We start from the raw sequence: 13,631 nt of genomic DNA, 5'->3' as shown, positions 1-13,631 counted from the left end.
CTTAGTTGACCATGGTTCGTAGCATCATACTGTTTCCATTACGGCACCGTCACCGCAACAATACCATAACGTGGCGGAAACACAGCGGAGGAACGGCCGATCTTGCCGAACTATAGCGTTGTCTGCTACAGCGGAGTCGGCTGTTGGGCTTTCAGTACGCTGACGCACCCATGCATATTGCGAAATATGCCATTGCCAAAGCAAGACAGCAGCGGCGGTGGCAAAGAAGCCTGCGCCCTGGAAGCACTCGTATCGAAGTCGTGTAGCAGAACCTCCGCTTGCGGAAGCCCCTATCATGAGCCTCCATACTGTGTGCCCATACCATCGGGGCTATAGTAGCTGATAGCTCGAAGCCACACTGCTCTACACTGTGGCTCGCTGGGCAGCATGTGAAAGCGAACGTTGTTTGCACTTTGATAAGTTGTGTGGCACTGTCTGACAACCCACACAATTCACATAGCGAGAACTAAGCCACCAAGAACACGCAGTAGAACACAACGTGACACAACAAGAGAAACTGGGAGGCTGCACTGGCTGCACTGATTGAGCCAAGCAACTGGGGGGAAGGCAAGGATACACACGTGACATAGCCTTGATGTACTTGAACGCAGAACCAAGCAGATCTCACACTGTAATTGCACAGCGTACAACTCGGATTGTAAAAACTGCTCTGCTATATTTTTATTTTCTCAGTTCCTCTAAAGCTATCACTTTTGAGCAAAATAAACGCTCTGTTCATAAGTTCTTTTACGTGGACGTTTCATTGACGTCGCATCTTAGTACCTATAGCGGCCAACCGCATGGTAGCCAGTGAGCCCCAAAAAACTCAGATTTTGAACGCGTGTCATTAATTACAAACTGGATATTGCACCAACATATTTTAGAATCGGTATGTCTAATCCTTATTTAAATAAGGTAAACTACAACCGGAAAGTTTCATATTTGTTCGCGACCCCTTTAACAAGTAGGCTCATCAAAAACTCTTGCTTAATTCTATTGTTATTTAAATCACTGTTGCTAATAATATTATCATAATTTTTCGGTCTCCTCGCACTCATCAATGTATAAACTTTCAAATGCTGCAAAAATGATCAGAATCGAACCACTACATAAAAAAATACTGTGGGTAACGGCCTCGGATGTGATGAAAAATGTTGTTTTGAGAAAATAAGTTTAGGGGACACGGTGAGCATGTGTGTTCAACAGTAAAGGTCTAAAGCTGTGCAGTAATGATGCTAGAAGCCACCAGGAGTGTAGGCATCATCATTCTTCGTGGGCTTTTTCATTGCACGCCTGATGTTTCTAGGGCTTACATAGTTCAGGTCGGCATATGGCGTTCTGACGGTGCTCACACAGTCGTCAATAACGTGCACGGCAGCCTTCTGCAAGGCAGGATTCATTTTCAGTTTCACGCAATCTTTATATGTCTTTGTGTACAAGCATCCCTGTGAAATATTCAAGGTGAAAAAAAAATGTAATTCAACGGAGTTTGTTCATTGGCTGTGCCAGGTGAACTACGAGCACGTTGATCTCAAAAGGGCAGTGGGCCACATCTCTCCCGCTATTGGCGAGCTTCGTACACTTTTTAGTCTCCCGCACTCACTCACCACACGTCGGCACAAGTTTCGTGGCAATGCCATATTCTCGATCTTTCTTGTAAATGCTGCCAGGCCTGCCACACACACCGCACTTCATACACTGAAGCAGTTCATTCACCATCGCTTAGCTTATGACTGTGAACGGCGTTCCAGTCGTCGCTGTCGCTTCCGAGTTTCCAAAAACAGACCGCTCGCGTCGTGTTGCTCACGTCGACGAAAAGTCTCACTGAATGTCACTCGCACGACACTCAAGGGCCACTTTTTCTGTATCCGAAACCAGGGGCACATCAACGCGCACAGCTCACGTGTGATCGTTGGCCCCGGCTATCTCATCCGTGATCACAGGAGCTGCGTTTGGGATCACATGATTCGACACCATCGATTCTCGGCAATCATGTGATGGCAACGGGGGGAATGAGATTTTGCAGACGCGCGATGAGTGCATGTGCTCCTGCGTGGCGTGGTAATGAACTGGTGTGACGTGCTTCAACAATAGTATGAGACAAGTAACAGCAACAAAATCTACAGTGAATTATAGGTGTGCTCCACTTGCAAGGAAGCGTTAACATCGGGGAAGGCGCCTATTATGGACGGAACTTTAAGTCGTCCCATTCACTGCTTTGCAGGCTACTCTTGGTTCCCTTCAGCGAAAGATGGTGTATTTTTTGTATTCTGTTGCGACACTTCAAGTTCAGACATGCGTGTCGTTGCTTTGCTGATAGACTGAAACATGACTCAATCACGGCTTTTGCATGCTCACCACAGCCTCGCATGCTGCTAATAGCAGCCAGCGAGGTTGCATAGCATTTTTAGTTCCCAAATATTATAAAAAAAGGCAAAAAGTTAACACTATTCCTGTCTATGAAAACGACTGCGGGTGAAATTCATGATGGTTGTTGTATAAAATGTCCACTCAAAGAATGTGAAAGTACAGTGCTTGTGCAATGAAGTGCGGCATCAGAACTCCACGTTTCATGACTGCTGTGCACAGTTTCTTTGGATAACCACGTCATGTCACTATTAATCTAGCAACTAGAGGGGTTGCTAGCTCTGATGCAAGTGTACGAGCCACTACAGTCGAGCCTGCTTATAACAAACCAGAGCGTGACGCGGCATCCGTTCGCTGTATAGCGAAGTTCGTAGTAAATGAAACACAGCGTTTAAAAAAAGTTGCGAGTGAAAGCACACTTTTCTTGCCCAAAAAAGTCCATGATGCACGTGTTTCGAAGAGCAGAAGCGATAAGGGCGGTATCGAGTTCATTCGAAACTGCAGGGTCGTTCGCCGAGGCCCGTGGCATAAGCTGCATGAGGCACTGGCTCCGAAGTTTCATCGTTCTCGCAATCCCATTCCTCAAAATTGCTGTCGCCACATACTTCATTCACAATGCCCCGATTTATGCACGGTTCCGCAGTGTTGGCATCATCATCGGCCATAATTAAACAATCGCAACAGATGTCCCACCCGCTCTCCCAGGTCATATACGTCGATGAAGTCGGCCTTGCGAAAAGTTTTGCGCGCATGTAGCTGTCACCGCCGCCCACGAAATATTCACTATCTCCACAGCTGAATACCGAGACGCCCGAAGCGGCAAGTTGGCTGCTAGGTGGTCGACAGCTATGAGCAAGTGCTCCGCAACGCTGAATCTAACCCGGGGATTACGCTCAAGCCAAGCGGTCACACTTTCGACGTTTTTTTTAACAGCATAAAAAAGCGTGCTAGTCCTCTTGCCAGCAACCATGACCCCACACGCACACCAAGAGCGAGCAAGACGTGCACATGTGACTCACATGCCAGAACGCGTGGAATAGCTTTGGGCCCGTTTCCAGTCAGAAAACAAGACTAATTCGAGCCAGCGTGGCGGGTGTCGCGGAGCAGTGGAGAAGGGCGAAGGCATTTCCTTCCTCCGTGGGCGAAGGGGTTGTGATCAAGAGAGGAGAGCAGACTTACAGGAGAGGGACAAGGAGTTGCGATAAAGAGAGGGGAGGATGTGGCGGGAGGGCGACCTTGAAAACCAAAACACACGGGAAGGAGGCAGGATGGGTAGCTTGCTTGAAAGGTCCGCGAAACACGCCCGTAAAAAAACTTGGAAAGAGTGCCTACGCTCGCAGAAGTCAAAGCATGGCCACCTGGATCGGTGCGCGCGGCGGTGTTAGAAGAATCGGCGGCCGTGGTCGAAAAATCGTTTAGTTGCGCCAGCAGGTTTGCGTGGTTTCCCGAACATCGATATTTCGTGATTCGTTCCGCGCAAATTAAAAGCCGTTTTCACGCTTCTGCTCTCGCGCGGAAGGCTGCTGAGTAGAGTGCGAAGTGAGCGAGAACAAGTCCTAAACACGAAACGAATCGCGAATTATCAGAGTCGGTGGGGCAGCGTACGCACGTGCACTAGACGCAGGCTATCGGATACAGTCGGTGGCCGAGGTTGTTGGCAAATGGTCTGGTCACTTCAGGCTGGCTATGCCAACGACAGTACCAGCGATTAAAAACGGGGCACATGGCCGACCGGTCTTCGAAAGATTGGTGGCAGTGTGAAAACACGGGCCTCGTCTGGCGATGCGGGGTGCTCAAAGTAGCGGGGTGACAAAAGATGGAGGGGTGCGTAACAAAAAGCAGTTGGGGCATGGAGGGAAGAAACAGCTTTTCTTCTTCCATGGGTCGGGGAGAGCGGCAGCTAGAGGGTCACGGAGGCAGGGTTGGCTTTTAGCAATAGAAATGTATGGGCCCCTCACCGATGCCTGATCCGTGGTCAAAAGTGGTTTCTCGGGAAGTAAGCAGAGACTGTGACTCCGTTCGCTGTAACCGATCAGCGGCGCTCGGAGACGTTCGTTGTAAGTGTAATTTTGTGCCTTTGAACCAGTGTAAATTTTCACGGTCACGCGGATATTGTCCGTCTTAAGCGAAAGCTCGTTTTAAGTGGGGCCGTTATATGTGGGCTCGACTGTATTGCACCGAATAAACATGAACTCTGCACAATAGACGGAAATGGTGCAGGCAAATAATGAGCACATTGTTGTGGTTTATTATATTGAGTTGTAGCAGTGTAAGAGCTTAGCCAATGGGTTTTCTCTTCCTTACAGCCGGCACTCCTGTACTTGGTACCAGCGTGCACCGGCGTACCGCTCACAGTTGCAGCCATCATGGGTGACATAACGGCCATGTTCAAGTGAGTATATTGAGGCAGCTTCATCAACATCAAGCTCCTCGGATTTGTTTGTTTGAAAACTGAAACGGTGCCCTTGTACTGAAATGGTAATCGGGTATCTTGGAATTCACGAGGTGGTGGAAGTCTAGCATTTTTGCTGTCAAATTCCGCAACATACCATCAGCTCTCCTTCATCTGCTTGTTATTGGTGTGATAGACAAGTGTTGACTTCTCAAGGCAACTTTGAGGATAAACAATTTTCAGTTAAACCTACAGTTAAACCTCTACAGTTAAACCTGGATATAAGGCAATTGATGAAATCCTAGAAAAATTCGTTATAAAGAGGATTTCCTTACATGCAGGTTCAGTATGAAAATTCGAAAATTAACTGCACAAATTAAACAAAAGGGAGACTGCCGGCAGCCCTGTTGCTATTGTTTAGTGCATGATCTATCATTTTCAACTTGAAAGCAGCCGTGTAGCTTCAGTATCTTTGTGTTTGTAAAGTGTAGCTCATCTTTGTGTTTGTAAAGTACGACTGTGTAATCAAACTGTACTTCACACCACAAGGCTTATAATTGAGGCAGCATACATAGCGCGTGAACACCAGACTTGCGTCAGCAAACCATGGATAGCTCTGTCCGATAAGGAGCTAGCATTTTTTGACAGTAGCAGATGCCATAAGAGTTAAGTAATCATTCGAAAGCACAGTAGGCGTTGGTATGGTGGGGCTGACGTACATAGATCTTTTATCGGTTCTGTTATTTTGGTCCATGATTTTGTCTTATTGTATGTGCCATGACACTGTTTCATCTGTCAGTATATATTTCAGTTTTCCGAATAAATTTTCAGTGGGTAGTAAGCGCTTGTCCCTGTCTTTCTGTTCGCGTCTAAGCAGTGCACTCTCATTTTAACAGTCATGTATCAGCAACTCGCCTAATCAACCATATTGGTAATATAACAATTCTTTTTCTATCACGCTCATTGCACTGCATTCAACGCGTCCCCGAGTTGTTGCCAGAACTAATCGGCTAATCGCGAATGCTATGAGCTTGTGAACTTGCGGTGCGGCGCAAGACTGTAATGCGTGACGAGACCGCCGAAGATCCGTCGTCACCGTGGTCTCTGAGAGTTTCAATGAACGCCTAATCTGACATTCCCTCAGTGGTAACGACACGGTTCTCCGCATTTAAAAAAAACAGAGAAGCAAAGCTGAACGTCGTAGGGGGCCATACCATGTGCGCAGTGAAATCATGCATGAGCGCATGGCATTGAAAATGAAGAGCGAACGATACAGTCACATATACTGCGGAAAAACTGTTCGGTAAGGTGCCCTCCATGTGCAGTGCGGCCTTACACATGTGACGCTAACTAAATGCGTGGCACTGCCAACACAAAAGTAGTTTTTTGTTTGTTTGGAGGGAGGGAGAAGGGGCACAGGGAGAACGGTGGCGACGCCAGCTTGCGCTCACTCGTGCGCAATCACAAGCGCTCGCACTTTGTCGGCTGCACGACACCCGCAAGATGCATGCTCATACCAAAATCCGGGGCAAAATTCCTAGATTGTTCGTTGGGAAAATTCGTTATATCAAGGTTGTTTCCCTCTGTTACTTTGTTACATAGAGGTCACAAATACATGTGCTTCTATGGAGCAACGGTGTGGAATTGAAAAACTTTGTTATATCGAGGAGTTTGTTAAATAGAGGTTTATTGTAAGCAGGTTTAACTGTATGTGATGGGTTTTATCACATACAGCTGTTGCCTCTTTTTGTTTGCACTTTTGCTGCACCTCCAAGCTTGTGTCGCTTGTTGGCAGTAGGCAAAAGTCTTTTAGCAAGGGTGTTGTATAAAGCACAAACTGATAACTTTATCAAATAGCTGCATGTAAGTACAATGCCAAGGAATCTGCTTTAGCACCAACTGCGGCAAGCTACTCTGTGTTCAAAAGTAGCTGCACCATTCCTACATAATCAACGTAAATTTCTTGAAAGTGCACCAAGAGAAGCCTGGGGGGCTAATTTGTTCAGTCGCAGAGCAGAGGAGAGACGGTACAAGGAGGCGAGAGGGAGACGGGTCTGTCGAGGCTGATCCGACAGTCAAGAAGTGAGAGTAGCCACCTTACTAGTGCAGAATAGGTGGAGGCCGCATTTTGTCGATAGATCGACTGCAAAACGAACTCGGCACGTCTTGGATTGGATTGAAGCATAAAATCTTGGGCCCGGAGAATCAAATCGACCTGTTTTGTGCCTGGCTCACCCCAATTTCGCATGGATAGTCCGTGAAAATCGCCACCAAACGACTAGTCAAATTGCAACAGCACCTAGCCTCCACCTAAAAGACATTAAAATTAATAAACTCTTAAATTCATTGCGCTCTTCAATTTACAGCTTTAAGAAACAGTGCTTAAAAGCACTATTATTTGGGCAAGTCTGTACTTGAACATAGTAGTATTTAGAGCGCGTAAACAGACAAGAAATGCGACTGAGTACTTGCCAATGTTTATGTTGAGCAGTTTACGCTAGTTTAAAACATTCAATATGTGGACACAGCATGCGGGGGCTCCTTTTAACGCAAAGTAACATACTAATCTTTTCGTCTAAATCAATACGTTCAGTGTTAATGAGGGTAGAATGAGAGCAAGTAACATACTAATCTTTTCGTCTAAATCAATACGTTCAGTGTTAATGATGGTAGAATGAGAGCAAGTCACACTTGATCTAACAGCATGGGGTCAACCTGAAAGATGTTTCACGGATCCCCTGAATTCTCGAGAACCCTGTTTGAGATTCCTTGGTCTCGCGCATTGCTGTTGCTTTCGTTTCTTCAGTTTTTGGCTGTAAGAAACTAATTAGAGACTATCTTTTTGTTTTGAGTCTTGCCTGCATGACTAGCTTCTGCAGCGTTGTTTCATCAATACTGAATCGTGAACACGATGAAGATTCTGGTCACATTTGGTCAGGGGCTTCTGACTGAGGCATGATGCCAGTTTCGCTGAGAATACGGTTAAGCTTGGAGACACGAAATGAAAGCTGCCGCAACATTTATAACTTTTTGGACAAAAGTGCTGCATATTACCGTATTTACTCGCATAATCCTCGCACTCGCATAATTCTCGCACCCCCTACATCGCCCAAGAAAAATACGCTTTTTTTTTTCCTCGAGTAATTATCGCACCCCCAAAAACTGCCGCAACAAAGTCGTCTGCTCGTTCCAGCCCCATGATGATAGCGTGCCCCATCTGGCGCCATCTCTTAAGCATCAAGCGTACTATTGCACGGAGATTCAATCCAAGCCAAACCGAAGTGGCCAGTGCGTGTCGCGGCGTGCTTTGTTTGTTGTGTCGGTAATCCTGGCACGTTATGAGGCGATACTGAAGCTACACGGCTGCTTCAAGTTGCAAGTGATGGGTCATGCACTAAACAACGGCAACAGGGCCGCCGGTAGGCCCTTCGGAGCCTACGAGTTTTGTGTTCGCTACTGGTGACGGCAGCTGAAAGCCACCAAGACGCGTTGGGTCTGCAGTGTGCCTAAAACTGGGATTGATGGTAAACTTTATTTCTTCAGAAGGAAACTGCGGACGATTCTGTTTAATAGCCATCAGCCCAATACTGACGTCCTACGCTTACCTTTTGAGGGCTTCTGTTCAGCGACGAATGCTACCGCTACGCCCGCTACGCCCACAAGCTTTGCGTGTGGTATTCTAATTCTCGACTATTTGCTTCCACTTTTTGTGTCTCAAATAAATCTTGTCTTGTGTTGAACCTCTGCTTTTATTGTTAAGGTAAGTTCTAATTAGTACTTTTTAAAGCTTGCTGTAAGTTGCTGTTGTGACGATCCCAATTTGCGGCCACCTCGTTTTCTTTTTCGCTCTCTGCGTTTTCGTAGAAAGTTTTCCTCGCGTAATTCTCGCACCCCCCAACTTTGCATTGGTTTTCTGGCAAAAAAAGTGCGAGGATTATGCGAGTAAATACGATAGTAGCTGTGCATGATGTGATGCCATTCTAATATTCAATGCAATATGTCAGCCTTTTTCATGGTCCTATGGCGCACACACGTTTTCTCTTGCAGTAAAGTCTAGAAAGGGTCTCCGCGCCTCTTTTCATTTTAGTCTTTTATTCCGGTGATTCTAGTTGTCCTGAATCAATCCACAAACCTTTGTGCCCTTGCCAAAGCGACAGGGATGGCACAGGTACATGAAAAAAGGGGGGATTAAGACGGATGGTTGCAGCGGCATTCGAAAATGCGCATGTTACGTAGATAGCAAGTGTTTGTCGTTGAAATATTATTCTTTATTGAGCGGCCATACTGTTTGTACATGTCTCTAAATGGCCAGAGGAAACGATTCCACTACATGTGGTGTGTCTGAATGCAAGTCGCTCCCTTCCGTAGCATTGAAGTTTTCCAAAATGGGAGCAGAAGGACTCGGAATGGCTAAAATATAGCTGCTACAAGGTGCTCAACAGCTGGGTGCTTCCGTGCTTTATTTCCAAATGGGGGAGGTTGTGTGCGTATGAGCACAAGCTCTCGCATGTGAGCGATTGGTCGCCATAAATGGTCCTCCAGCGGTCAGTAGACCGTTTTAGTGTCACTAACGATGTCGCTGACTGCATTCCATCTTGTGCGAACACCCTGTCTATTTATTTGATGTAGCTCCACATATTGGTTTGCATATTAGTGCTCAACTATTGGTGTAGCAGCTCTAGATTTTGTTTGAGGGTTACTAGTGCCAAAATATGTTGTTTTTGATCTTTAAATTTTCAGCTCTTGCATTGCCGTTTATCATTTATTTCTGTTTTTGATTGATCTGCTTCATTTTCTGCCATTGTCATTTTTTTTGTCCATTTCTTTTTTCTGTCTTTTGTGTAGCAAAAGTGCACTGTTATCGAGGCCTAGAGCCATTCATGGGCACTTGCAGAATAGAATGTACGAACGTATGAAAGTCCTGATTTGCAAAACCCTGTTACACCGATTTATGTTGCTACTGCTTTTACCAGCTACTACACACAAATTTTTTCTTTCCTTGCAGGTACGAAGACCACCCAGCGGATGAAAAGGCATCGGGCACTGACGAGCAGCTCGAGCGAGAAGCGGACGGCGACAGTGACCAGAAAACACCCAAAGCGTCGCCAGCGTCTGCGAAAAAGAATTCTAGGAAAGAAAAGTGAAGCGCTTCGTCAGAATCGGGACGATGCCGCTGCGGAGGGACAATTCGGGGGCCGTATTTCAAACTTGGGACGCTGTTTTCGATGTTCTGAGCGTTGCGGAAAGTGCGGACATTGCAAGACGTTGTGACATTTGAAACTATGAAGGAAAGGAAACTGATATGAAAGTTTCTTCGAGCATTTGCGCAGGAAAATATTTGACCGATTCAGTTCGTGTAACGTGATTTGCTTCCAGGCAAACAATGGAGCGTGCTGCAATGCTGACGTGATGCCATGTGCGGCTAAGGGTCCCAGCTCGTGGCAGTTTTGCTGATTCGTTGGTTGTAAAACCAACTTATTGTGATGCCGAAACGGTCCTTATGAAGGGTTTCGTTTCAGTTAAAAAAGTCTTAAGCGTTTATTGAGATAATTTGGAAAGCTGTGCAACAGCCTTTGCCTTTGTTGTAATCTTATATACCTTCTTTTTAAAATAATTCTGAAAGAGCTCTACATTTTTGTAAGGCCCGGTGTCCTGACAACTGTTCATGTGTTTCGTTGTTTACTGTTACATCGACATAGCATCTGAGCAACTCAAAAACCGAGCCATATTTCGTGTTGAGAGACAAGTTGGGAAACCTAAACATTGCAGAAGACGCATTTGGCTCATAGTGTAATTTATTATGACATTAGGGCTGTGTGAAAATTGCATAATCCGTTTGGTTTGTTTAAGAACCTATAGAACGTTCATTTCATAGACATTTGTGATCCATCAAAATGCAAGGTTTTTTTTTTTTTTCAATTTTAGTTTTGATTGGTAGTCCTAGCTGGCAATGGACAGCTTGAATATCAAATTCTTTCCTTGCAGAGCAGAATATTTTTGTACTTCAGTCGAGAGTCCAAATGAAAGTAGAGGTTAAAATAATTCACGAGCATTGTAGTCTTATCACTTGCTTTTGTAATAAAAAAAAGAGGGGGTGATGGTACCACTTGTCTTGTTTGGTTGTGCTCTTTCCAGCCAAAGAGAATAAAAAGATGTTTTCACACCTGTTTTGCGGCTTTGCGTGTGTGAGCAATTCACTTCATTGTCTCGTGAGGAACTCAGCTAGTGTAGACCACTGGGAGTAAGTTTAGACTGTAGCCGAGAGTTTCAAGTAGGTCCTTGCGACTTGGGTTGTACTACTATGTCTTAGATACGGGGGTGTCTCGAAACTTGTGTATAAGCAGCCATTTTTTGTTAGCAGGCACACTTGCTATGACCACCTGATATAATCTCGGCTGCTGCTGGTGCCGGTAAAGGCAAATGAATTGGCAGTGTTAATGAAGCTCTAGAATGTTTCTTCTGCAATACTGTTGCAACACATTTAGTACTGTGTGGCCACGGCTGCAGCTTTGAGGGAGATCTGTTTGTAGAGTTTGTAGAGTCATTTCGATACCAGCACTTGCCCATTGGTTAAATGCCAACATAATGACAAGTCTATTTATACATTATTATTCCCTCTCCGTGCTTGCTTGTATTTGCAAGAGATGTTTCATCAGAGGTTCCGAGTCGTGCAAGTAGGCTTCAAAATTGTGTACAATGATTGGCTACATTTTGTCAGATTTACCTAAGGAAGTGGTGCTTTGTAACATGTGAGTGCCATGTCTGGCCTCTTCTTACATCTTCTTGAAGACATGCTTACTCCCTCTGATATGTGGGGTTTAACGTCTCAAAATTACCACATGATTATGAGAGACGCCGTAGTGAAGGGCTCTGAAAATTTCGACCACCTGGCATTCTTTAGTGCACCCAAATCTGTGCACACGGGCCTACAGCATTTCCACCTCCATCGGAAATGCAGCCACCACAGCCGGGATTCGATCCGGCGACCTGCGGGCCAGTAGCCGAGTACCTTAACCACTAGACCACCGCGGCGGGGCTGCCTACTCCCTCTGTAATAGCAACAAATATTGATACATAAGTGCTGTCAACCACAGCTGTCGTTCAGTCTCCCATGGACTGCTTTATTGGCAGCATTTGAGGTTGCTGTGATCTACAGTAGAAATAGCTATGTCTCCATTCCTGTTTCATGTTTCCAGAGGAAGGAATAACTGTAATGACTTAATGAAAAGGAATACCTTTGTTAGTATCATTCAGTGTGAGCTGCATGAAGCATGGCACCTGTGCACAATTGGGTCACTAGACTGCATGCTGCCATGAACTAGAACTCGTTTAGCTTAAATACTGGTAGTTGGAATGATGCAGAATCTTTGTTGAAATGCATATTCATTGCAATCTGAGGTGACCAAGATATGATATGCAGACTTAGATTAACAAAGAACTCTCAAGAAGCCCCACACATGCAACAAGAAATCTAGGAAAAATTGTTAGCCACGACAGCAAATGGCCTGGAAGATGGTGGTCTGTATTTAAGACAGTGAAATGAGGTTAACAAACAAGACAAGGAAATGGCTGAACTAAGCAACGCCCTGTGAAGCCCCATTTTGAATAGTTTACATAATAATGAAAGGACGTGAAGAATGAGAGAGAGTAAGCATCTTTATTTGAAGATACATCTGTAATAATACATGGCCTTACCCCCGAATGCAGAGATGTTACTTGACTCGTACTTGACTCGTTCTTGACTCAAGACAGTCTTGCCGGTCGCCATAAATCGTTCTCGAACTTGCGGCTGACTTGAAGGCGACTTGGCTCGGTCGAAGTCAGGACAAGTTTCAAGTCAGCTGCGGGGCTTGCTTGAAAGCGACTTGACGCGTTATTCCAACATGGCCACCTCTCGAATGGACGTCGCGTGAAAGGTGGCCGCTTTTGAGTTTGCTTGCCTCGCCATAAGCGTAGCATTTTTTGAGGCGCACTGCCGGCCGAAGATTCTTGAAACCGCTTTACGTGACCAAGGAAATCCGATGGAGTTGTACGACGAGCAACAATTCCACGCTAGGTACAGATTCATGAAGAACGCCGTGCGGCAGCTGCTCGTTATGTTGCCGCTCCGTGAAAGTGGGGACAACCGAAGACAGCCCGTGCATCCAGTGTTACAGCTACTGATGGCTCTCAGGTTTTACAGCGCTGGCACATTCCAACCAGTCACCGGAAATTTCGTCCGCATTCCGTAGTCGACAGTGTGCCGTGCAGTCGGAAAAGTTACGCTACTTATCGCAAAGCACCTGTACGCGATGCTGGTGCGCTTTCCGCAGCCGGCGGACTGTTATGAAGTGGCTGAGTTCCCTTGCGTTACAGGTTGTGTCGACTACACACACGTGCATATTAATAGCCCCGGTGTCGACAACGCCGAAGTGTTCCGTAACCGCAAAAACTATTTCTGTTTTTCTATAACACGACGACACTTTCCGTCTCTTTCGGTAAAAAAAAAAAAACTGACTCGGTGCTGTGTCCGTGTGCCTCGTCTATCATTTCGTCCCATCTAGGGCGCTGTTTCTCGCTCAGAAAGGCATCGCTTGTAGCACACCGCTACGTAAAATTACACACACACAAAAAAAGAGGTGCCCCTATCACGGGTGTTTTTATCCGCGTCACCATCATGCAGCGATACATTGCTGCACCCCGCGAGACAGAATTCTGCTGAGGGCAATGTCCTGACCCCCGCTTTTGCTCTTGTTTACCAAGCTCAACAAAAGGATACGAATCACATTTGTTCCCAGAAATTGTATTGTTTTTTTTTTTTTTCATAATAACTGCGACCTAGCCCATTACAGGCATGCACACAGGCGAACAGAGGCAAATACCGTGAAAATCG

The 13,631-nt window shown here is 45.8% G+C and overlaps 1 protein-coding gene across 1 annotated transcript in view; it reads left to right on the top strand.

Moving 5' to 3' along the window:
• Positions 1-10,611, top strand: part of LOC119163264 (signal peptide peptidase) — a 29,381-nt gene extending 18,770 nt beyond the window's left edge. Inside the window, exons 10-11 of the mRNA XM_037415221.2 lie at positions 4,674-4,759; positions 9,765-10,611. Of these exons, the coding sequence (XP_037271118.2) occupies positions 4,674-4,759; positions 9,765-9,903 (225 nt within the window). The 3' untranslated portion in view covers positions 9,904-10,611. The remainder of the gene's footprint in view (positions 1-4,673; positions 4,760-9,764) is intronic.
• Positions 10,612-13,631: the final 3,020 nt, after the last annotated feature.

Source organism: Rhipicephalus microplus, chromosome 9 (assembly GCF_043290135.1).
Source record: "Rhipicephalus microplus isolate Deutch F79 chromosome 9, USDA_Rmic, whole genome shotgun sequence".
Classification (NCBI taxonomy): Eukaryota; Metazoa; Arthropoda; class Arachnida; order Ixodida; family Ixodidae; genus Rhipicephalus; species Rhipicephalus microplus.
This window is presented reverse-complemented; position numbering and strand designations above follow the sequence as displayed.